General features: G+C 50.7%; 1 protein-coding gene and 1 long non-coding RNA gene across 5 annotated transcripts in view; one reads left to right on the forward strand and one right to left on the reverse strand.

Moving 5' to 3' along the window:
• Positions 1–16: 16 nt before the first annotated feature.
• On the forward strand, positions 17–23,674 carry SLC9A5 (solute carrier family 9 member A5). 3 transcript variants are annotated; one of them, XM_032157624.2, is made up of 16 exons: positions 17–713; positions 4,046–4,348; positions 6,555–6,718; positions 6,927–7,005; positions 7,284–7,461; positions 8,000–8,220; positions 8,442–8,644; positions 8,876–8,965; positions 9,062–9,132; positions 9,849–9,978; positions 11,094–11,182; positions 11,341–11,467; positions 15,859–16,029; positions 16,547–16,613; positions 17,598–17,735; positions 22,222–23,674. In XM_032157624.2, the coding sequence occupies exons 1-16, from the start codon at positions 527–529 to the stop codon at positions 22,692–22,694; spliced, it is 2,691 nt and encodes an 896-aa protein (XP_032013515.1). In that variant the 5' UTR covers positions 17–526; the 3' UTR covers positions 22,695–23,674. The 3 variants fall into 3 exon arrangements, with proteins under 3 accessions (XP_032013515.1, XP_032013516.1, XP_032013517.1); XM_032157625.2 differs by having other exon boundaries at positions 16,550–16,613; XM_032157626.2 differs by lacking the exon at positions 4,046–4,348.
• LOC131383847 (uncharacterized) overlaps positions 1,897–24,804 on the reverse strand; it is a 30,216-nt gene continuing 7,308 nt past the window's right edge. The window contains exons 2-3 of one of the 2 annotated variants that reach the window (XR_009214223.1): positions 9,874–10,273; positions 1,897–2,096 (exon numbers count right to left, since the gene is read on the reverse strand). This is a non-coding gene — a long non-coding RNA (uncharacterized LOC131383847). Of the gene's footprint in view, positions 2,097–9,873; positions 10,274–10,804; positions 11,152–24,804 lie in introns of those variants that run through there. The other variant, XR_009214222.1, reaches the window with a different exon arrangement.

The following is a 24,804-nucleotide window of genomic DNA, read 5'->3' on the forward strand; positions in this document are numbered from 1 at the left end:
TCCTGGGCTTGAGAACGCGGGCGGAGGGCGGCCGAGCACGGTCCCCTGCCGTTTGCACCCGGCCGCGCCTGGGTCCCAGGGGGGTGCTGCTCGCCGCCCAGCAGCGCTGGCCGAGGAGGAGCCGTGCCCCTCCCGTCCTGACCGCGCCCCCCGCAGATCCCCGCCCTTCCCGCTGCGGGCTGCCCCAGGGGGGCCGTGGCCGCGCACCGCTCTGGATCTGGTGGGGGCGGTTTTGCGGAGGTTTGGGGGCGCGGACTCGAAGGAGTAGGTTGTGAAACTTGGGGGAGAGCTGCACTGGGGAATTTCCGGAGCTGGGACTGATTTAGGGAGGAAAGAGGAGAGAGTCCCCTACTACGAGAGTCCGGGGCAGGGTCTCGGAGCCTGGACCTGGCTTGGGGGTATCGGAGCCGGGATTGGGGGGAGCGGGCCCCACGTGCCTGTGACGCGGGGGCGCCCGGTAGGTGGCGGCGGCGACGCGGGGCCGGCGGCCGTGCGGTGCCGGGAGGGCGGCTGGGCAGGCTGCAGGATGCTGCGCGCCGCCCTGTCCCTGCTCGCGCTGCCCCTGGCGGGGGCGGCCGAAGAGCCCACCCAGAAGCCAGAGTCCCCGGGCGAGCCTCCCCCAGGCTTAGAGCTCTTCCGCTGGCAGTGGCACGAGGTCGAGGCGCCCTACCTGGTGGCCCTGTGGATCCTGGTGGCCAGCCTGGCCAAAATCGGTGAGTGCGTGTGTGCGTGCGCCAGGCCGACGGCCAGCGGCGGACCCGCCCCCAACACCCCCACCTCCTCCGTCCTCTGATTGGGGCTGGCTTCTTGCACGGTGCTGGGACTTAGGTTTGGATTCCACAAATCCGGGCTCTCGCCCAGTTCCTGCATCGCTTCTTGTGGGTCCCAGGTCCCTGTCTTCTCCCCTGGGAGCTCTGAGGATTTGCCTTTCTGAAGGGCTGTGCCCCGCTCTCCCCAACTCCATCTGTAGGTTCCTTTGCCCTCTCCGCTCCCCTCTTCCCCTTGCAGTAGGCCCTCTTCAGTCTGGTCTCTCCCCCACCAATCCCTAGCCTCCCAGAAACCTCTGTCGCTGGTGAGGATGTGTGGGGACATTGAGGAGAGGGTGTTCTCCCACGAACACAGGCATCCTGGTACTGAAAAAGCAGCCTTCCCTGGAGACCATGTCCGAGTGTCCATTCCCTTGGGAAACTACACTGCCACTTTTCCTCCATCTCTCCCCTGCTCCCCACTTAAAGCTGCTGCCTTCTTGTGCCTGTGTGTGGGGACCCCCCCACCCCGCGTTCAGGTCCACATTCTTCCCACTTCAGGGTATAAGAAACTTCCATGTATCGGGGCCTTCCTGTGTGCTGTCTACCCTAGATGCTTTCATACATCCGACCTCTTCAGTCCTGACAGCATTGAAGACTGTGCTTCAGACTTCTTTTTCCCTGAATAGAGCTGCTTTTCCTTGCATCTGCTCCTTCCTCCTCCCTTCTGAGCAGCCAGTGGTCCCTCCTCCCACCAGAGACCCTCCTCCTTCTCCCTGTTGTGCAGGCTCTGCTGTGGGGGTGACTAATTATAGCTGAGCGTTGCTACTCTCTCCCCATGGATGCTGGCACAGCCTGTACTCCAGTCTCACCAATACAGCCTTCATGGAGGAATCACCCAGAGCCTAGAATTTGCCCCTCTTCTCCCACAGGGACACTGCTAGGGGTGAGGGGGCTGGGCAGGAACAGAACTCTCCACTCTGCTGTGGCAGCCTGAGATTAACAATAGAAAGTGGAACTCAATATGCCTTCGGGGAGCATGGTTCTGTGATGGGGCTTGGATCGCAGGGCTGCGGTTAATGCGTAAAGAGATGAAGATGAAATAGGGTACCTGAAAGAGAGAAGTGGGAGACCAAAGTAGGGACAAGTATGGAGAGATCTATAACCACGTTTACCTTAGAGGCCCAGCAGCAATGAGAGTAGAGTGGAAAGAGCCTCAGATTTGGAGCCAACAATTGGGTTTGCTGAGAAGTCTGTGAGTTGCAGAAGAGTTCTTGTCTTAGAGTTTATAGCAACAACTGTAGTTTTCCCCATAAATCATGGTTCTTTTTCTAGTTTGGATGACATTTCCTATGGAAGTAAGAGAAGAGAGCCTCCTTTTCACAAGCCAAAGAAAATCCTCGAACAAGAGAAAAGGCAGAGCATTCAGGAACACCTTCCCCCAGCTTCATTACTAGGAGACTTTTTCCCTTTTATTAAACAAATATTTACATAGAGCTCTCTATGTGCCAGGCACTGTTCTAGGCCCTTTGGGTACAGCTTCCAAAGGGCACTGTCTTGGCATAGGGTCTCACACAGGCTAATTTAGAGTCTCCTTCCCCAACATCCCAGGGATTATGTAGAGAGAGTTGTGTTCACTTGTGGTCTGAGGACTTAAAGGAGAGCCAAAGAGTTTATTTTAGAGGACAAAGGTAGGAGTGGCAATAGTGCTAGAAATCCTTTTCTTCTCCCCTCCTACAGACAGAACTGTTCTATTTAATTAACATTTGGTGTGTGTCTAACACACTATGTGTCTGACATTATGCTAGGCACATTTGCATACTTTATATCATTTTATCCTCACCCTTGATGCTGGGTATTTTTCCTATATTACAAAAGAAGAAATTGAAGTTCAAGTAAGTTAAATAATTTGCCTGAGATCATACAGAATGTGCTAAGGCTGGAAGAAGACCTGGAGATCTTCTGATTGCTAAAGCCAAAGTTTTAAAAACTACACAGTCCTGAGTGAGCCCATATAATGAAAGGCACATTGGGCTAGGAAGTCTACACAGCTCCTAGGAGGTATAATATACATTCTGGTCTAGTTAAGGAGTGAGGACATTATAATAGGTAACATTTATTGAGTGCTTACTGTAAAGTAGTGTGCTAAGTGCTTTTGAGTAGATTGTCTTTTTTTTTTTTTGAGACAGAGTCTCACTCTGTGACCCAGGCTGGAGTGCAGTTGGCATGATCTCGGCTCGCTGCAACCTCTGCCTCCCAGGTTCAAGCGATTCTCCTGCCTCAGCCTCCCAAGTAGCTGGGACTACAGGCACCCGCCACCATGCCCAGCTAATTTTTGTATTTTTAGTAGAGACAGGGTTTTGCCATGCTGGCCAGGCTGATCCAGAACTCCTGCCCTCAGGTGATCTGCCCACCTTGGCCTCCCAAAGTGCTGGGATTACAGGCATGAGCCACCACGCCCCACCTGTAGGTTGTCTTTTTTAATGGTCACAATAATCTTATGAGATCATTATTGTTTTTACTCCCATTTCACTGATGAGAAAACTGAGTCAGAGATGTGAAGTTATTTGCCCTAAGATCACAGAACTAAGCTTTGAATACAAGCAGCTTGACTCCAAAGGCCCTGATTTTTACAGCTATCTTACATATAAAAAGATACCGGGTAGCATTTGCTGAGGTTCAAATAATGGCATGGATAAGGGTTGTCAGAGAAAGGTGAGGTCCCCTGAGGATGAAAGTATAAAGGAAGGGACATTTCTAGAAGGGGAAGAAGCAGTAAAGGCCTAGGTTACCATAGTGTGACAGGAGCACTAAGAAACAGATGACTTTGACTGCAGGGGAGGGTTTGTAGCCCTGGAGATTGGAAATTCTAGAAGTCTTGCATATTTCTCTTCCCTTGGTCCCAGTCTTAGAAGGTTGGCCAGGCGCGGTGGCTCACGCCTGTAATCCCAGCACTTTGGGAGGCCGAGGTGGGCGGATCATGAGGTCAGGAGTTCAAGATCATCCTGGCCAACATAGTGAAACCCTGTCTCTACTAAGAATATAAAAAAAATTATCTGGGCATGGTGGCCCGTGTCTGTAGTCCCAGCTACTCAGGAGGCTGAGGCAGGAGAATCACTTGAACCCAGGAGGTGAAGGTTGCAGTGAGCTGAGATTGTGCTACTGCACTCCAGCTTGGGCAACAGAGTGAGACTTCGTCTCAAAAAAAAAAAAAAAAAAAAAAAACTGGGAGTTCATAGGCCTGTGTGTGGGAGGATATTCCATAAACTGATCCATCCTGCACTCTTTTTGCATTGCAGTGTTTCACTTGTCTCGGAAAATAACATCTCTGGTCCCTGAGAGCTGCCTGCTGATTTTGCTGGGCCTGGTGCTAGGGGGCATTGTTTTAGCTGTGGCCAAGAAAGCTGAGTACCAGCTGGAGCCAGGCACCTTCTTCCTCTTCCTGCTGCCTCCTATTGTGTTGGACTCAGGCTATTTCATGCCTAGCAGGCTGTTCTTTGACAACTTGGGTGCCATCCTGACCTATGCCGTGGTAGGCACACTCTGGAATGCCTTCACAACAGGCGCTGCCCTCTGGGGCTTGCAGCAGGCTGGACTTGTAGGTGAGTGACCCTAAGACCTGGGCTTTGCCAGACCCATCACCCCTCTCCCTTCTCCTCAAGCTCTGGAGGTCCATGCTGGTGTGAGCCATGCCCTGAAAGCACCATCCTAGGTCCCTCCCTCTGGAGTGCAAGCCAGTGCACCCGATGGGGTTCAGGCCTCATCTAGGTCTCTGCCAGTCTGGGCTTCTGCAGCGTAACAGCTGAGCAGGAGTCTGGCTCCCAGCTTTATGTGGGCTGCCAAGGCTGGGGAGCCTGTGTTACCACTCTGTTGCCTCCTGCCCTCTGTTACCACATTACCATTTGCCAGCCCTGCTCCCCTGAGGCACAGCTGTGCATCATTCCTGCAAGGGCCTTCTGTCCTGGCTCTCCCCAGGCCAGGTCTGGGTGGTTTTCTGTTTTTATTATTTTTTTTTTTCTTAACTATATGTTGTCTATAAGAAATTCATTATTTTAAAACATTTGTTTTTTTAAATAAATATAATAGGTATTTAAAAAATAAATAACTATTATAAATCCATCAAATGCTGGCACTACACTGGGTTTTCTCTCCTTACTTATCCCACTGACTCTTCATAGCAACTCTTTTGTGTAGTTTGTCACATTTACACATGAGGAAATAGAGCCTCTTACATTTGTTTGCTGTCAGGTCCAAGGTTAGCAGAAGAGGTCCGTGTTTTTTGTTTGTTTGGTTGGTTTTTGTTGTTGTTGTTGCTGCTTGTTTTTTTGAGATGGAGTCTCACTCTTGTCCAGACTAGAGTGCAATGGCATGATCTTGGCTTCCTGCAACCTCCACCTCCTGGGTTCAAGCAATTCTCCTGTCTTAGCCTCCTGAGTAGCTGGGATTACAAGCATGTGTCACTACACCCGGCTAATTTTTGTATTTTTAGTAGAGATGGGGTTTCGCCATGTTGGCCAGGCTAGTCTTGAACTCCTGAGCTCAGGTGATCTGCCCGCATCAACCTGTCAAAATGCTGGGATTACAGGCGTGAGCCACCGGCCTGGCCTCAGGTCTGTTTTACTAAGGCTCTTTGCTTTTAGGTTGCCCTCTCTTGCTACCTTCTTTATTTCCTAACCCAAGAAATTCATTCAACCCTGAAGGTTGATGATTCACACTTTTTCCAAGGTATTACAAGAAAACGTTTACAATTGCTACCTGGGACTCTAACCTGGTTTACCTATTGAGGTAGTGAACTATTTGGGGCAGGAAGGGAAGGGAGGACATCAGATCATAATAACAGTAATAGATAATAATATCTTTTGGGTGCTTACTATATGTTAGGCATTGGCTAACTAAGGAACTTTTTGAGGTAGATATTGTTATTAGTCTCAATTTAGACATGGGGAAACTGGGGCCCATAGAAATTATATGACATATTCAAGTCCCATCTGTGGTGCTTTTCTTACTATATTCAGTTCTCCACACCTGCTGAGAATTGTGTCACATCCCTTTGGCCGGGAACCACAGGTGTGGGAGAAAGCACTCTCTTTTGTTATTCTCCCTAATAAAAATAGTTAGCAGCCAATTTCCATTTGCTGGTAGTTATTATTACTGTTGCTACAGTGTTTTTTCCGTATTTTATTTTATTTTATTTTATTTTTTTGAGACTGAGTCTCACTGTGTCACCCGGGCTGGAGTGCAGTGGCACGATCTTGGCTCACTGCAGCCCTGCCTCCCTGGTTCAAGTGATTCTCCTGCCTCAGCCTCCCAAGTAGCTGGGATTACAGGCATGCACCACTGCGCCCGGCTACTTTTTGTATTTTTAGTAGAGACAGGGTTTCACCATGTTGGCCAGGCTGGTCTTGAACTCCTGACCTCAGGTGATCCAGCCCACTTCGGCCTCCCAAAGTGCTGGAATTACAGGCATGAGTCACTGCACCTGGCCTTTTTCCCTATTCCAAATGGCTGGGTTGAGTTTTGAAACAATCTTGTGAGGCAGGCAGATGAGGAGGCCTGGCTAAGGTGAGTCATATGACAGTGAGGGAACCAGCATCACACAGTTGGTAAGTGGCAAAGCCAGGCCTTAGGCATAGGTAGCTTGACTGAAGTCTCCTGATCTGCAGGCTAATGCTGTCTTTGCCATCCCAAGTCCTCTTTGGGCTTCCTTGTTGTATCAGCAGGGGTGGGGCCTGGGCTTGTTCCAGGGCATGCTTCAGGAGACTGGGTCGTCTTCAATGACTGGCCTGTCCTACACGTGTCCCTTAATAGCCCCTAGGGTGCAGGCTGGCTTACTGGACTTCCTGCTGTTTGGGAGCCTCATCTCGGCGGTGGACCCCGTGGCCGTGCTAGCTGTCTTTGAGGAGGTGCACGTCAATGAGACTCTCTTTATCATCGTCTTTGGCGAGTCCCTGCTCAACGATGCTGTCACCGTGGTGAGCGTGCTCAGCTGACTGCCATTCCCTGACCCCAGGCTGCATGCTCTGACCAACTAGGGGTCTGCGCAGACTCAGTCCCTTCCCGTGGGTCCCCTGGGGCAGAAATATACTGTCTGCTTTCACCCTGCTCTCCCTGCAGTCTGTTTCCCAGCAGTCCCAGTTGCTGCCTTCCCACCTCACTGCTGACTCTCCTCTTCTCGCTCAGGTGCTGTACAAGGTCTGCAACTCTTTTGTGGAGATGGGCTCTGCCAAAGTGCAGGCCACTGACTACCTGAAGGGAGTCGGTCAGTATTTCCCCGCTCCCAGCTGGCATTGGAGGTCTGCCTCCCCTGGGTTGCTGAGGCCCTCCCACCCCACATCAGGACAGAAGAGGCTATTCGGGTTGCCTCATCTCTATAGAGAAATGGGGTCTGGGAGGGGCTTGCCAGGGATCCTGGCTCTCGGGTTTTGAGCCCCTGGGAGTGTGGTGGGCATCATCCCTCACTCCCTGCCAAGCAGCAGTCTTGTCAGCCCGGGTAGGGTCCGGGCCAGGGGTCATGCTGACAACCCACTCCTCCCCCAGCCTCCCTGTTTGTGGTCAGTCTGGGCGGGGCAGCCGTGGGCTTAGTCTTTGCCTTCCTCCTGGCCCTGACCACACGCTTCACCAAGCGGGTCCGCATCATCGAGCCGCTGCTGGTCTTCCTCCTCGCCTACGCAGCCTACCTCACTGCTGAAATGGCCTCACTCTCCGCCATTCTTGCGTGAGTTTTGGGGGCCTTGCAGGCAGGTAGCTGGGAGGGGGCGCTGGAGATGGTTGCCCCTCATAGGGACACAGGCAGGAACTTCAGGAGTCCATAGGTTTCCCTGAGCCCTTGTGGTAGTGGGAGCCTCAGACTCTCCTGGGGAGTCAGTAAACCTCAGCAATATTTCAGGAGCTGCCTCCAGAGCTGTCCTCAGCACCCTGAAACCCTCTAGGTGTAGGCTGGGCTGGAAATAGACTTTAAGGCCTGGGGCCACCAGCTCTGGAGGCCGCAGCACTTCAGAAGGTGCATCAGAGAGCCCGCTAGTCAGAGCACGTTCCTCCCACCTTCCCTTCCAGGAGACACTAAGTGGGAAGCCTGGAGATCTGGACTCTTAGCTCAGCACTACCACTCAAGTCTTCAGGCCTCCCTGGGCTTCAGCTCTGAGAGTCTGACATCCTGTAATGGGCAATGCCCCCTCCTGCAGTATGCTCCAACCCCAGAGGCTGAGCCCCCTGGAACCCTTCCCCACTTGCCATGTCTCTCCATCCTCTCCCAGGGTGACCATGTGTGGCCTGGGCTGTAAGAAGTACGTGGAGGCCAACATCTCCCATAAGTCACGCACAACTGTCAAATATACAATGAAGACTCTAGCCAGCTGTGCTGAGACCGTCATCTTCATGCTGCTTGGCATCTCAGCCGTGGACTCTTCTAAGTGGGCCTGGGATTCTGGGCTAGTGCTGGGCACCCTCATCTTCATCCTGTTCTTCCGAGCCCTCGGTATTGCTGACACCCTCTGCTTTCCCACTCTCCTTTCTGTCCCGCCCCTCCCTGCAGCTCATCTCCCCATCTGAGTCCACATCTTTGTCAATTCCTAAGCCTCCTCTTGTTGCTCACCTGTCCCAGCCCCTGTTAGACCTCAGCCCAGATACTTGGTCCCATCCACTCCCACGTCCTCCACTCCCAACGCTTTGCTCCCACTGGCCTCCCTCCCGCTGTAGGCGTAGTCCTGCAGACCTGGGTGCTGAATCAGTTCCGGCTAGTCCCTCTGGACAAGATTGACCAAGTGGTGATGTCCTATGGGGGCCTGCGGGGGGCTGTGGCCTTTGCTCTCGTCATCCTACTGGATAGGACCAAGGTCCCTGCCAAGGACTACTTTGTAGCCACCACTATTGTAGTGGTCTTCTTCACAGTCATCGTGCAGGTGGGAGTGCCCACAAGGCTGGGTAGGGAGAGGGTCGGGCAGGCCCTTGGGGAGTCTTGGAGCCTATGGGACAGGGGCCTCTCTTCCCGCTGGGAGATGGAGGGCCCTGACTTCCCAGACCTTGAGTGCAGTGGGGTGGGGGTACTGAAGCTGAAGCCTCATTATGGGGAGAGAAAGGCAGCAGGGAAGTGAATAGGAATAGGGCAGGGCTCACATCCTGCCTGTCCATAGGGCTTGACCATCAAGCCACTGGTCAAATGGCTGAAGGTGAAGAGGAGTGAGCATCACAAACCCACCCTGAACCAGGAGCTGCATGAACACGTGGGTATCAGAACCCCAGCCCTCGCCTGTCCCTCTCGACCTTCTCCTATTTTGGGCAGAGTCCTGATCCAGTCCCCCTACCCACCCCCCTTCTAGACTTTTGACCACATTCTGGCTGCAGTGGAGGACGTTGTGGGGCACCATGGCTACCACTACTGGAGGGACAGGTGAGGGAGCTGCCCCGAGGCTCCTTCAGCAGCAGCAGCCCCACCAGCCAGGGAAGCATGGGGGATGTGCCACACTTCTGAGAAGGGACAGAGCCAGGTTCAGGCTGGGTGACCTCTGCCTGAAGCCCTTCAGTGGCATCCCAGTGCTCTCAGGTTAAGACAAGGCTCCCCAGTGTGGCCTGCTTGGCCCTGCATGGTTTGGCAACTGCCAGACTCCAGCCTCATCGTGCTCTGCTCTGTCTTTGACTGTCTGCCTGCTAATTCCATGGACCCTGCCTTACAGCCTCAGGACCCACCATGCTCCCCCAGCCTGGCCACTGGGACCTTCTCTGTACTAGAACACTCCTTCACCTCCCTCTCACTTACTCAGCTTCGATTCATCCTTCACAACTCACCATAGGCTTCAATTCCTTGGGGAGGACTTCCCTGGCCTCTCTGGCTAGGACATATCCATGTCATATTCTCTAATTATCCTTTGTAGTTCTTGTCATGGTTGCAATTTTACAGTGATTTGTAATAATTTCAATTACTGTCAGGCTTTCCCATGACACTGTAAATTCCATGAGGGCAGGGACTAGCCTTGAGATTCTCTCTGGCTGAGGCCCATATCTAAAAACCCAGGCCAGTGCTGACAGTGTCCTTGCCCCGTCTGAGGAAGGGCCACCTGGCCAGGCCTTGGGAATGGGACTCAGAGCCGGGCCTGGCATCCTCTGTAGGTGGGAGCAGTTTGACAAGAAATACCTGAGTCAGCTGCTGATGCGACGATCAGCCTACCGCATCCGGGACCAGATCTGGGATGTGTACTACAGGCTTAACATCCGGGATGCCATCAGCTTTGTGGACCAGGTGGGTCAGCAGCTTCCAGGTGGGCCAGTGGTGGGTGGGCAGATGGTCAGCAGAGCAGGACAGAAAGGGGTGGCAAGCAGGCCGGCCCTGAGCAGGGAGTTGGGAATTCCTCGCTGGCTCCATGGTCTGGTGAAGTGGCTGCGGCAGGAAGCAGCTGGGTCGGGTGCTGACATTCAGAGTCTGGCAGGCAGTCCAGAGAGGTGGGAAACAGCTGGACTGTGGAGTCAGCTCAACCATTATCACTTCCAAGCTTGTGACCTTGGGTAAGTCACACTCTCTGAGCCTGTTTCCTTAGCTGTAAGAAAGCAGGCATAAGAGGCTGGGCACGGTGGCTCACGCCTATAATCCCAGCACTGTGGGAGCCTGAGGTGGGTAGATCACTTGAGGTCAGGAGTTTGAGACCAGCCTGGCCAACATGGTGAAACCCTGTCTCTACTAAAAATACAAAAACTAGCCAGGCATGGTGGTGCATGCCTGTAATCCCAACTACTCTGGAGGCTGAGGCAGGAGAATCACTAAAATCTGGGAAGCAGGCTGGGCACGGTGGCTCACACCTGTAATCCCAGCACTTTGGGGGGCCAAGGCAGGTGGATCACGAGATCAGGAGTTCGAGACCAGCCTGGCCAACATAGTGAAACCCCGTCTCTACTAAAAATACAAAAACTAGCCAGGCATGGTGGTGGGCGCCTGTAGACTCAGCTACTTGGGAGCCTGCGGCAGGAGAATCGCTTGAACCCTGGTGGAGTTTGCAGTGAGCTAAGATTGTACCACTGCACTCCAGCCTATGTGACAGCGCAAGACTCTGTCTCAAAAAAAAAAAAAAAAAAAAAAAAATTCCAGGAGCCAGAGGTTGCAATGAGCCAAGATTGTGCCACTGCACTCCAGCTTGGGTGACAGAGTGACTCTGTCTCAAAAAAAAAAAAAAAAATAGAAAGCAGGCATACGAGTACCTATGTTATAGATTTTGTGAATTCGATATGTAAAGTGCCTAACACAGTACCTGGCATGTTAAAAGAGTAAACTAAGTGTTCGTTATTATTATTTTTTTTATTACCCCTGACTCCTGGGCAACCCTCCATCTGATTGCCGGCTGACCTTGGTCTTGACACCTGCAGGGAGGCCACGTCTTGTCTTCCACAGGTCTCACTCTGCCTTCTATGCCCAGCCGCAATTCTGTGGCAGAAACTTCTGTCACCAATCTGCTGTGAGTCCTTGAGCCCCTTCCCCTTCCTCATACTCCTCTCCATTGTGCCCTCTCTCTGAATCCCTTCTGGGGGAGATTTGTCAGCACCTTTGCATCTGCCCTTCTCCTGGACTGCCTCCTGCCCCCTCCCCAGCACATGTGTCCCCTGCCTCCTGCAGGAGGGAGAGTGGCAGTGGAGCGTGTCTGGATCTGCAGGTGATTGACACAGTACGCAGCGGCCGGGATCGTGAGGATGCTGTGATGCATCATCTGCTCTGCGGAGGCCTCTACAAGCCGCGCCGTAGGGTGAGAGCAGGCAGGCATCAGGATTTTGAGGGGGTGGAGGTGGTCTGAGGAGAGCTTAAGAGGCAGTTGGCACCAGCTTGTTGGAGAGCTGCAGATGCCCAGCTAAAGAGTGTGGGTTTCAGCCAGGTGCGATGGCTCACGCCTGTAATCTCAGCACTTTGGGAGGCCGAGGCAGGTGGATAACTTGAGGTCAGGAGTTCGAGACCAGCCTGGCCAACATGGTTAAACCCTGTCTCTACTAAAAATACAAAAATTAGCTGGGTGTGGTGGCACGTGCCTGTAATCCCAGCTACTCGGGAGGCTGAAGCAGGAAAATCGCTTGAACCTGGGAGGCAGAGGTTGCAATGAGCTGAGGTCTCACCACTGCACTCCAGCCTGGGCAACAGAGCAAGACTCCATCTCAAAAAAAAAAAAAAAAAAGAATATGGGTTTTATCTCATCAGTAATAAGAAACCTCTGCTTTATTTTTATTTTTTGGAGAAAGGGTTGACCTAATACAAGCACTGTTTAAGGATACCTTTTCTGGTAGCAGAGTGCAGATCAAATTGGAGGGGGTGAGTTGAGAAGCTGGGACAGCCAGTTGGGAAGATGGAGTGAAATATTGTGGATTAGGGCTGAGCGGTGGGAAAGGAGAGGGGCACGTAAGCCTAGGTGATTGGCTCTGATGGTGAGAGGAGGAGGAGACAGAGTACTGGGGGCCTTGAGGGTCACTGGAGAATGATGGGGTCACAGACAGAAGCAAGAGCACTGAGGAAGCCTCCTAGACCAGCTTAGCCTGTGGAAGGTGGGCATCTGTTTTAAATAATGGAAGTTAGTCCAATGCAGATCATGAAGCTTTGCGGCTGGAAAGGCCCAGCTCATCCAGGAGAGAGTCTGTTGCAACCCCACAAGAGGGCAGCAAGCCATTACCTTGCACCTTTCTAAAATGGGAAGCCAGCTGTCACCAGTTCTGGCAGTTTCAACAGTCAAAGCTCTTTCTACTGTTGAAACAGAATTGGCCTCCTTTAACTTGCACCCACTGGTCCTCATTTGACTCTTTGCAGCTCTGCAGAATAAATCTTCCAAAATTTCAAGACAGTTCCCTTTGACACAGGGTCTCTTGCCCTCAGGCCAGAATCTCTTACCTCCTGGTATGTCTTCTCTGGACTTGAAAAAACAGGGCCCAGAATGGAAGTTGCTACTCTAGCTGTGGCTGGCCAGGGAAGGGCCTAGAAGCTCTGACACCATTCTAGTTCTAGAACTTGCTATTTCTCTTCCCACAGCTCAAGATCCCTCCAGCCTTGGCTCACCACCCTGGGGCCCCACATTGTCCTTAGAATCTGCTAAACTCCCAGGTCTTCCTCAGTTAATGGCTGGCAGACCCTGTCTCACTGCAACCTATGGGGTTTTTAAAAAACCTTTCTTATTCAAAATTCCAGTAGAGCGAATAAAATAACTCATATTTATCTATCAACTAGCTCTGAAAAATCAGTGCATGATTAATACTATTACATTCTGCAGCCCTACCACATCCCTCCCACACTTTATCTTAAAACAAACTCCAGACATCGTATCACATCATCTCAAAATATTTCAGTATGTCTCTCTAGGTGGCAAGAACTCTTACATCCAGTCAGTATTCAATAAATATCTTTTTCCCAGCTGGATGTTCAAATCAGGGTCTAAATAAGTCCACACTTAGCATTTGGGAAATATGTCTCTTCGTTTAAAAAAATCTATAATAGTTCTTTTTCCCCTCTCTATCTCCCTTGCTATTTATTTATTGAAGAAGCTGGATACTTTGTCTTGGAGAATTGCACATTTTCTAGATTTTGCTGACTGTATTCCAGTGGTGTTGTTTAACATGTTCCTCCGTTCCCTTATTTCCTGGTTGTTAAATCTAGAGGCCTGATCAAATTCAGGGACATTCAATAGGTATGCTATATATTTTCTGTGGTGTCACATCAGGAAGTACATAATGATTTGGTGAGGGGTGTGTGTGTGTGTGTGTGTGTGTGTGTGTGTGTGTGTGGTGTTTATGTATAAGATTGCTCAATGGGTTCAGTCCAATCAGTTCATGTGTAGTCTGTTCTTTAAAAATCTGGAATAAGTTTGTGTGTATCCTGTTAAATGTCATCTTATTTGCATTAGCCCATCATCCCATTGTTTGGTTCCCATGTCTGCCACCAAATGTCTCCTTCTTAGATTTATATCATCTGAAAATTTGTTAAGCCTGTTAACTTTGTATTCATCCAAATCCACATAAACATGTTGAACAGGATAGAGCTGTGGCATGCTACTAAAGACTTTCCTCCAGACTGACATGGATCAAGCATTTTTGGGGTATGGTAACTCAACCAGTTCTGAATCCACTTAGTATGATAACACAATCCACAATTTCTCGTGTTCTTCATCGAAATATCATTAGAGAGAGACAGAGATATCTAGTATTCAGTTAGAAAGATAAGATTATAGTTTAATAGAGAGATAAGGGCTGGAGAGAGATTTGGAAGCAATCCATATCAGGTTTTGTCACCTGGCTACCACAGAATCCCCTGGGGAACTTCCTGGCTTCACCTGGAGATTCTGATTCTGTAGTCTGGAATGGGACTAAGAATCTGTGTTCTTACTAAGTTCCCCAGGTGATTCAAATGCAACTGGTCTGATGACTGATGTTGGGGGACCACAGATCTGTATCACTGGGATAGCTGGGGCGGACAGAATGGATAAAGTTCTCTGGGGAGAGTGTTTCATGGGGCAGGAGGAGGGCTAAGGATAACACTGAGGAGTGCACATGGGAGAAAAGGAAAGAGAGCCAAAGACAAGGAACCCTTGGAGAAGCAGTGGCAGGTGGTGCCTCAGGCCTGGGGCAGAAAGAGGGCTGGATGCTGCACAGAGGCCTGGCCAGCACCTAGGCAGAGCCCGCAGCACTGGTGACCAGCAAGAAGGCAGCACTGTGGAGTTGTGGACCCTGGAGTTGCATTTCTGGTATTTAAGGAAGTAGTGGGTAGGAGAGAAAGTGTCAGAATCAAATTATAAAAGTGTAGCAGCAAAAGGGAGACAATGGTGTTCAAGGGAAGACTTTCTTTAACGAGGCAAGGGCAGGAGCTTGAAAACAGAGGGGAGGGAGCCAAGTGGTGAGGGAAGGAGTGAAGATACAGGAGAGTGGAGAAACAGGAGGCAGCAGGAACTGCTGGAGTCAGGAAGGAGGGAACTGAGCAATGTGGAGGCCGGGGCTGGGCAGCGATGAGCCTTGTGAAGGAGATGGACCCCTTCTCCCCAGGAAAGAGGGTACCTCCTGGTGCATAGGTAGAGGAGGAGGGCAGATGGGAGACTTGAAGGGGACTCTTAGAACTGGTTCAGGGAAGCAGAAAATATGAGATAAAGGGACCAGACTTGGGATATGAGGCAAGATAAGATGATTTGGCAGGTGCTGGGCAGCATTTCAGGGGATTACCACTAGATGATGAAAAGGTGCTAAGCAGGGAGGGTAGAGGCAGAGGCAGTGTAGGTGAGTGTGTAGCGGGCTTGGTGTTGGTAAGAGTTAAAAAGAGCATGGCCAGGCGCTGTGGCTCATGCCTGTAATCCCAGGGCTTTGGGAGGCCGAGGCAGGCAGATCACCTGAGGTCAGGAGTTCGGGACTAGCCTGGCAACATGGTGAAACCCTGTCTCTACTAAAAATACAAGAATTGGCTGGGCATGGTGGCAGGCGCCTGTAATCCCAGCTATTCGGGAGGCTGAGGCAGGAGAATTGCTTGAACCCCAGAGACGGAGGTTGCAGTGAGCAGAGATCGTGCCATTGCACTCCAGCCTGGGTGACAAGAGCAAAATTCCGTCTCAAAAAAAAGAAAAAAAAAAAAAGCAGATGATAGGGGTGATACTGAATTATTGGGACGGAGAAGGTCCAGGGTGTCAGGGGAGATAGTTATGAAAGTTCAAAGTGCAGCCCAGGATATCATGGTGGTTGTTGTAGAAATGGCTTGATGGGAGATTCCAGCTGGAGAAAGGATCCTGTGTAGCTAGAAGGAGGCAGGTAGGCTGGGTGTGTGGGCGAAGCTCAGATAAATGGAGGTACAAAGAAGAAAATGTCCCCCATGTTGTCACAGTAGTGGAACAAGATAGAGGGTCACCTTCAAACCAGAGAGAATCGGGAAAGGATGGCAAGGGTTGGGGAAGGCCAGGTTTGGGGGAATAAGTTCTGGGATAAAGAGAAGCTTTTCCTAGGGAACTGAGAACACAGTGTCTCTGGCTGGGTTCCTGTTGTATTTTTTGTTTTGTTTTTCAATCCATTGTTAATTCTGGAAAAGCTAGGCTGGCAGGGCCTGTGGTGAATATGTTGGGGCTGTGGCCTGGGGTTCTTGTGGGAGGCCAAGGCATCCGTCCTTATAGCCAGGCGGGGCTGTCATTGCCAGTATAAAGCCAGCTGCAGTCGCCATTTCATCTCAGAGGATGCGCAGGAGCGGCAGGACAAGGAGGTCTTCCAGCAGAACATGAAGCGGCGGCTGGAGTCCTTTAAGTCCACCAAGCACAACATCTGCTTCACCAAGAGCAAGCCACGACCCCGCAAGACTGGCCGCAGGAAGGCATGTCTTCCCTCAGGGACTCCTCTTTGGAGCTGGAGGCTGACAGCAAGCAGTTTTGAGCCCCCTAGTGTTAGGATCCAGCTTACGGGGAACCCCAGTTGGGACAGTCCTCAGGGGCTTGATGACTACAGCAGTTTGGGTTCCCTTTTAGATGTTCCCGGAGTCCCAGAAGGGTAAGGTGAGACCTTCAGAGGGGGAGCAGCCTCTTGGCCATGTGGTCACCTGCTGGAAGGCAGCAGGGCCTCCTACCAAAGATGAAAAAGGCAGGAGAAAAGGAGATTCCTTTGAGGGGCAACTCCATGAGCTCCTAAGTCAGCCCAGGCTGATGCATCCAGATTTCTTACTGGGGCATGGGTCACTCTTGCCTGGTTGGCCAAGGGATAGTAGAACCACTGGGACTGACACAAATTCCCTCCCCTGCTGGGTTAGGAAAACTTGTCCTGTCGACCCCACCAGATGACAGGGTTGGGGTGGGAAGCCGGGGCCAGAGGCTCAGGTTTTCTTTCTTGGTCCTCAGAAGGATGGTGTGGCGAATGCTGAGGCTACAAATGGGAAACATCGAGACCTGGGCTTTCAGGACACAGGCAAGCAGGGAGCAGTGTGGGATTGAGGATGGGAGGGAGGAGGGAAAGGGCTGCGGCTCGCCAGCCAGAATCCTGGAGGACCCGCTTTAGGGTGCGTTAAGCACTGTGAGCTGGGGCTCTTCCTCTAGGGACTTGATTTCCAAGTTGGAAATGTTCAAAGCAGTTATTAGACAATGCGTGACAGGAGGCATCTGATTGCAAACTATGGGTTACAGGCCCCGAGGACTTGGAAAAGGTGTCATGGAGAACGGGGAGCTTGGTCTGGGCCTTGGAGGATGGGTGGACCCTGGGGCCCAGCGTCCTATCTACAAAGCCAATTTTGTTTTGTTTTTCGAGACAGAGTCTCACTCTGACACCCAGGCTGGAGTGCAGTGGTGCCATCTCGGCTCACTGCAGCCTCTGCCTCCCGGGTTCAAGTGATTCTCCTGCCTCAGCCTCCCAAGTAGCTGGGATTACATGCATACGCCGCCACATCTGGCTAATTTTTTTTTGTATTTTTGGTAGAGACAGGGTTTCGCATTGTTGGCCTGGCTGGTCTTGAACGCCTGACCTCAGGTGATCTGCCCGCCTCAGCTTCCCAAAGTGTTGGGATTACAGGCGTGAGCCACCGCACCTGGCTGCAAAGCCAGTTTTGTATGAGCTGAATGTTAATGGGCCTTCCAGCAATCCAAGTGCTCATGTTTCCAGTGGATCGTGGGATTTGGGGCTGAAAGAAGAGGATGGAGGAGCTGGAAAATGTGGTTCTCATGGGTTCCTCTGAGGAGTTAGCTTCTTCTTGTCGCCTCCTTGGGCTCCGCAATGTCACTTCTCTTCCTCCCAAGTCCCCACCTCTTCGGCCAGTGCTTGAAACAGCCAGAGGAGAAAGCAAGTGTCTCTGCCAATGTGTGTTCTTCCTAGGGAGACAGGGAGCTGGCTTGGGGCTGTGCAGTCCCAACAGGCACTTGCCAGTCCAGGCTGCCTGACTCTGCTCTTGTCTCTGTCCAGCTGCTGTGATATTAACCGTGGAGTCTGAGGAGGAGGAGGAGGAGAGTGACAGTTCAGAGACAGAGAAGGAGGACGATGAGGGGATCATCTTTGTGGCTCGAGCCACCAGTGAGGTTCTCCAAGAGGGCAAGGTCTCAGGTAATGGCTTCCTCCCTGCCCACCTCCCCTCTGGAGCAAGCTGGTTTCCTCTCTCTTCACTCATGGCCTCTACTCCAGACAACTCCCTTTTCCTATTCACTAGTTTATTCATCAGCCAGCATTTGCAGAGCCTCTTCTTCATACCAGATGCCCGACATAGGTGATATTCAACCCTCACAACAACCAAGATGGGGAAACTGAGCTTAGAGAGCTTAAGAGACTCGTGACTTGTCCAGCATCACATAGTAAACCAGAATTTGAACCTGACTCATCTGACTCCCAAGCCCACAGGCTTTCTTTCTTTAATTTTTAAATTTATTTTATTTTATTTGAGACAGAGTTTTGCTCTTGTCATCCAGGCTGGAGTGCAGTGGTGCGATCTCAGCTCACTGCAACCTCCGGCTCCCGGGTTCAAGCAATTCTCCTGCCTCAGCCTCCTGAGTAGCTGGGATTACAGACGTGCACCCCCACGCCTGGCTAATTTTCATATTTTTAGTGGAGATGGGGTTTCACCATGTTGGCCAGGCTGGTCTCGAAGTCCTGACCTCAGGTGATCCACTCGCCTTGGTCTCCCAAAGTGCTGGGATTACAGGCGTGAGCCACCATGCCCGGCCTTTTCTTTTCCTCTTTTTTTTTTAATGCCACTCTTGCATTGCTATAATCTTTTTTTTTTTTTTTTTTGAGACAGGATCTCACTCTGTCACCCAGGCTGGATCATGGATTGCACAATGGCATGATCATGGCTCACTGCAGCCTTGATCTCCAGGGCTCAAGTGATCCTCCCACCTCAGCTTCCTGAGTAGTTGGGACTACGGTGTGCACTAGCACACCCAGCTGTTTTTTTCGTTTGTTTGTTTTTTTGCTTTTTTTTTTTTTTTTGAGACGGGGTTTTGCTCTTGTTGCCCAGGCTGGGGTGTAATGGCATGATCTCAGGTCATGGCAACCTCTGCCTCGCAGGTTCAAGTGATTCTTCTGCCTCAGCCGCCCGAGTAGCTGGGATTACAGGCATGCGCCACCAGGCCCGGCTAATTTTGTATTTTTAGTAGAGACGGGGTGTCTCCATGTTGGTCAGGCTGGTTTCAAACTCCTGACCTCAGCTGATCCGCCCCCCTCGGCCTCCCAAAGTGCTGGGATTACAGGCATGAGCCACCGCACTCGACACCCAGCTGATTTTTAAAAATTGTTTGTAGAGATGAGGTTTCACTGTGTTGCCCAGGCTGGTCTCAAACTCCTGGCAGTCTTCCCTCCTTCGCCTCCCAAAATGCTGGGATTGCAGGTGTCAGCCACCATGCCCACCCACACCCTTTCAAGGCCATGCTGCCTCCCTTTATAGTCTAGTGAGGAACAGGAGGTAGTGAGCAAACCATGGGCTCTGTAGAGACCCAGGCCCTCAAGTAGAGCCCCAGGTGAAGGTGGCAGCCTGACCTGGAGGAGCAGCCTGAATTCATCAAAATGGAGTTATTGTGGACAAAAATACAGTATATAAGCATTTTTATGTATGTATAGAGACCTAATTCACTCATAATGTTAGTATCACTGGTGGCTGGCACCCTCAAGTGTCTTTAAAAATTTTTTATTATAGAAAATTTCAAAACATACAATGATAGAACTATAAAATAAACTCCCATCTATCCATTATCCAGCTTCAATAATTACCTACTCATAGCCAATCTTATTTCACCTAAACCTCACCTATGCCCCACCCTCCACTGGGTTCCTTTGATGCAAGTCTCAAATATCATATCACTTTTATCAATAAATACTTCAGTACATATCTCTAAAATACAAGGATTCTTTTTTTTTCTTTCAAGACATTCTCTCTCTGTCACCCAGGCTGGAGTGCAGTGGTGCGATCATAGCTCACTGCAGGCTTGAATGCCCCAACTTAAGCAGTCCTTTTGCCTCAGCCTCCCGAGTAGCTGAGACTACAGGCACACACCATCATGCTCAGCTTTTTTTTTTTTTTTCTTTTCTGGTAGAGATGAGGTCTTGTTATGTTGCCCAGGCTAGTCTTAAACTCCTGAGCTCAAGTGATATTTACTTCTCAGCCTCCTAAAGTGATGAGATGAAAGGTGTGAACTACCATACCCAGCCAGATAAGGATGTTTTTTTTTTTTTTTTTTGAGTTAGGATCTCTCTTTGACACCCAGGCAAGAGTGCAGTGGCTGGATCATGACTCACTGCTTCCTCAAACTCTTGGGCTCAAGCCACTCCACCTGGCCTCAGATAAGGATTCTTGATGCGTGCCTATAGTCAATTGACCCCAGGAGGCTGAGGCTGCAGTAAGCTATGATCACACCACTACACTCCAGCCTGGGCAACAGAACAAGACTCTGTCTCTTGGGAAAGAAAAAAGAATTCTTTAAAAAATATATAACCACAATGCCTTTCCCATATCTAAAAATCTGTCATCAAATATCATTGTTCAAATTTCCCTGATTATATATACATATATGTGTGTGTGTATATATATATATATATTTACAGTAGGCTTGTCCAATGTCCCTTTTAACCTATAGCAGTGATACTCAAGGGGGATGGTGGTGGAGTGATTTTGCTCCCCCAGGGGACATTTGGCAATGCCCAGAGACATTTTTGGTTGTCACAACTGGTGAGGATGGCCCATTGAGGGGTAGAGGCCAGGGATGCTGCTAAACATCCTACAATGAACAGGACAACCCCCCACAAAGGAGTAGCTGTCCCAAAATGTCAAGTGTCAACTTTGGTAAACCCTGATCCATAGGTTCCCCCAAACCCCCTACTTTTTTTTCTTCACAGTGTATTTACTGAAGAAACCTGCTTATTTGTCCTATAGTCTTTCTCTGTCTGGATTTTGTTGATTGCATCCCCAAAGTGTCATTTAATATGTTTCTCTGTCCCTTAAATTTCCTTCAAACCAGTAAATCCACAGGCAGTGGCTCACACTTATAATTCCAGCACTTTGGGAGGCCAAGGTGTGCGGATCGCCTGAGGTCAGGAGTTTGAGACCAGTCTAGCCAACATGGTGAAAACCTGTCTCTACTAAAAATTAAAAAAAAAAAAAAAATTAGTCAGACATGGTGGTGGGCACCTGTAATCCCAGATACTCGGGAGGCTGAGGCAAGAGAATCGCTCGAACCCGGGAGGTGGAGGTTGCAATGAGCCGAGATCTCGCCACTGCACTCCAGCCTGGGTGAAAGAGTAGACTCTATCTAAAAAATAAATAAAAATAAAAAATAAGAAGAAGATAGCAAAAGCAGAAGCCAGGCAGGAAGCCCCATCTCCAATCCCCTCACCCTACTGTAGCACCAGTCTCTGAAACAGCCTCCTGCCAAGCCCCATCCCAGCCAACCATCGAGGGAGAAACACCAGCCACCAGGGAGGGAAAGAAAGACCTGGAGGCTGCAGGCCAAAGGTTTTTCTGCTGGGCATCCTGCCTGAGTACCCACCACAGCCCTTTGGTGGGACAAAGCCCAGGAGTGTGAGCTCATGCAAACCTAACAGCAGGCCAGAGCTTTGTCGCAAAGGGGATGACGAGGCATAGGGGACCTGAGCTAAGAATCCCAGAACTGCAGGGGCGGGGCTGAATTACAGGAAATCTGAGGTTCTGAAGGAGAAAACCTGGAAAGAGAATTCCTCTGGCCACCAACCACCCCAGCTCTCCAAAGTAAAGCACAGCCTGTATCTGTTCATCGATAAAGTCCTGAGCAGCCCAATAAGCTTCTTGCTTGAGTACATGTGTGAAATATATTGATGCTATGATTAAAAGTAAAATGGTATCTCTTGAAAGACCTGGAATATTAAAATGCGATAACAACAACAAAAAGTGTAAAACAAAAAACCTTTGGTATTCACCTTTACAGGCTGCTAGGGAACGAATTCTTTGGTCTGAAAACTGATAAATGAAAGAATCAAGCATTCACTGGGTGAACTGTACCTCAAAGTAACCAAATAATTGATGAGGCGAAGTTTTTTGTTTTTTTGTTTGAGATGGAGTCTTGCTCTGTCACCTAGGCTAGAGTGTAGTGGCACGATCTCAGCTCACTACAGTCTCCACCTCCCAGGTTCAAGCTATTCTCCCGTCTCAGCCTTACGTGTGCCACTACGCTTGGCTGATTTTTGTATTTTTAGTAGAGACAGGGTTTCATCATGTTGGCCAGGCTGGTCACTAACTCCTGAGCTCAGGTGATCCACCACCTTGGCCTCCCAAAGTGCTGGGATTATGGCGTGAGCCACAGTGCTTGGCCAACTTTCCTTATTTTCGTTCCTTCAGTGAAAATAATGTTCAATTTCTTGAGCAACTACTGTGTGCCCGGCCCTGTGCTAGGTGTTGGGGATACAGTGGAGAGTGAAACAAGCTGTGGTACTTCGCCTCAGCAAGACATTCATCAGATAATTGCACAAATGGACAGCATATGGAAACTGTGGCATGAATTTATGAGAATGTGCTTATACTTGAGGTTTCCACTGTATTGGTAATGAGTTCATGTGTACTCTCTGTCCCCAGGAAGCCTAGAGGTGTGCCCAAGCCCACGAATCATTCCCCCCTCCCCAACCTGTGCAGAGAAGGAGCTCCCCTGGAAGAGTGGGCAGGGGGACCTGGCAGTGTACGTGTCCTCGGAAACCACCAAGATTGTGCCTGTGGACATGCAGACGGGTTGGAACCAGAGCATCTCATCCCTGGAGAGCCTAGCGTCCCCTCCCTGTAACCAGGCCCCAATTCTGACCTGCCTGCCTCCCCATCCACGGGGCGCTGAAGAGCCCCAGGTCCCTCTCCACCTGCCTTCTGATCCACGCCCTAGCTTCGCCTTCCCACCGAGCCTGGCCAAGGCTGGCCGCTCTCGCAGTGAGAGCAGCGCCGACCTCCCCCAGCAGCAGGAGCTGCAGCCCCTCATGGGCCACGAGGACCACACCCATCTCAGCCCAGGCACCGCTACCTCCCACTGGTGCATCCAGTTCAACAGAGGCAGCCGGCTGTAGCTCAGGGTCTCCGAGAGGAGCAGGCGGCGGAATCCCCGTGGGAAATGCTCCCTGGGCGATAGGTAGAGCCCTCAAAACTTGACGTGGGGCCAGAGGGGCCTGGGTTGAAGTAGTAATTGGGCTTCCTTGGGGCTGGTCAGAGGGGTCACCTAAGCTGGTCTCACAGGGGCCTTTCTCACCACCTCCCTGCTCCTAACCCCTGCCACTTTCTGTTTCATTAAGGCCTCTACTCTGGCTCAGGACCCAGTCCAGGTGTTCTACGGGCTTGGCCCAGATACTTGGGTTGCTGGTCCTCCTTCTCTAGTGGGTTTTCCCGGGGACTCTATAGGCAGCTGCTCCTGCCCCCAAAGCAAGGGCATCATTCCTATTCTTCAGTGGATGCCAGCCTTCCCTGCCCCCACTCCCTCCCCAGCACTGGGTCAGTGGTGTCCTGGCAGTGAGGCTCCGTGAGGGGCTGGCCCTTAGAGGAACTGGGGTGGGAGGTGGGGCAGGCTTCATCCTTGGGCTTTGCTGCCCTCTTGGGTCAGCTACCCATAGTCCATTTTTTTAGGGCAGTGGGAACCTCTGCCTCCACTTCCTGCTTTAGCTCCTTCCCTTTGCTGCCAGGTATTGGGGTAATAGTTCCTCCTTTTCCAAGACCAAGGCCAAGAGGCTGGGCCAGGCTTCAGTTCAGGCCTGTTGCTTAAGTGGGGTCACCCTGGGATCTGCTGCTCTGGGTCTAAGTCTAGACCTTTCTGATCCTTGGGTCTGGGTTTTTTGAGGAGGGGACATAGTGGCCTCTGGGCTGCCTTGTCACCACCTGAACATTCCCCAAACAGAGAAGGAACCCAGCATCTCAGGGTCACTGCTCCATTGCTCTGGGGGCTGGGATGCCTGGCTAAGCAGTGGCTGACAGGGTGGCAGGTGACTTTCTAGGGGCCAGCACCTGCCTTGTGTTTTGTACCTTGAACCTAAGATACATTAAACATCTCTCAGATGGATGGGTGTCTTGTGTCCATGTGTCAGGGGGTTCTTAGGGTGGGGGGCAACAGGGGCATCTGGTGAAGGAGGTGAGAACCCAACTGCCTGCCCCAGGGATTGAGAATGGAGGGGAATCCTAGGCAGGACTATTCATCCTTCTGGTCCCCTGTCATGCATTCCCCAATACTTTTTATTGTCCCCTTAGCAGGGGTCTTGCAGTGGTGGTCGAGGGGATCACTGTTTTGGCATCGAGTCACAGAACTAAAAGTCTACAAAATGAGAAAGGCTAGCAGGGAAAGACCCCAGAGGTCAGGTGCCAAGCTGTCCTGATGCAGCCACCACACACCTAGGACCAGATGAGCATTTCTTGAAAACCTGGATGCAAGTACAGGACACATGAACAGAGGTGGCCTTTTGCATATGACAGATGGGAAGGCAATCTCAAGGGCTCATGGGATTTGGTTACCCCGAGTGTTTACTTTTTATTTTTGGAGACAGGATTTTGTTCTATCACCCAGGCTGGAGTGCAGTGTCACAATCATAGCTCACTGCAGCCTGGAACCCCTGGGCTCTAGGAATATTCTCGGCACAGTCTCTCAAGTAGCTAGGACTATAGGTGTGTACCACCATGCCTGCTAAATTTTTAGTTTTTGTTTTTATTATATTTATTTATTTTTAGAAACAGCATCTCACTCTGTCACCCAGGCTAGAGTACAGTGGCATGATCTCGGCTTACTGCAACCTCCGCCTCCCAGGTTCAAGCAATTCTGCCTGTCTCCTGAGTAGCTGGGACTATAGGCACATGCCACCATGCCTGGCTAATTTTTTGAATTTTTAGTAGAAACGGAGTTTCACCATGTTGGCCAGGCTGGTCTCGAACTCCTGAACTCAAGTGATCTGCCTGCCTCAGCCTCCCAAAGTGCTGGGATTACAGGTGTAAGCCACTGTGCCTGGCATAGATATCTATATATCTATATATCTCTATATATCTCTATATATCTATATATATAGATATATATAGATATATATAGAGATATATAGATATATAGATATATAGATATATATATATATACTTTTTTTTTTTTTTTTTTTTTTTTTTTTTCTGGAGATGGGGTTTCTCCATGTTGGTCAGGCTGGTCTCGAACTCCCG

Source organism: Hylobates moloch, unplaced genomic scaffold (genome assembly GCF_009828535.3).
Source record: "Hylobates moloch isolate HMO894 unplaced genomic scaffold, HMol_V3 SCAFFOLD_6, whole genome shotgun sequence".
Taxonomy (NCBI): domain Eukaryota; kingdom Metazoa; phylum Chordata; class Mammalia; order Primates; family Hylobatidae; genus Hylobates; species Hylobates moloch.

Coding starts and splice junctions, on each gene's coding strand:
- SLC9A5 (XM_032157624.2), top strand. CDS start 527: ATGCTGCGCGCCGCCCTGTCCCTGCTCGCGCTGCCCCTGGCGGGGGCG. Junction 8,966..9,061: donor ACCAGGAGCTGCATGAACAC/GTGGGTATCAGA, acceptor CCCCCCTTCTAG/ACTTTTGACCACATTCTGGC. Junction 9,133..9,848: donor TACCACTACTGGAGGGACAG/GTGAGGGAGCTG, acceptor CATCCTCTGTAG/GTGGGAGCAGTTTGACAAGA.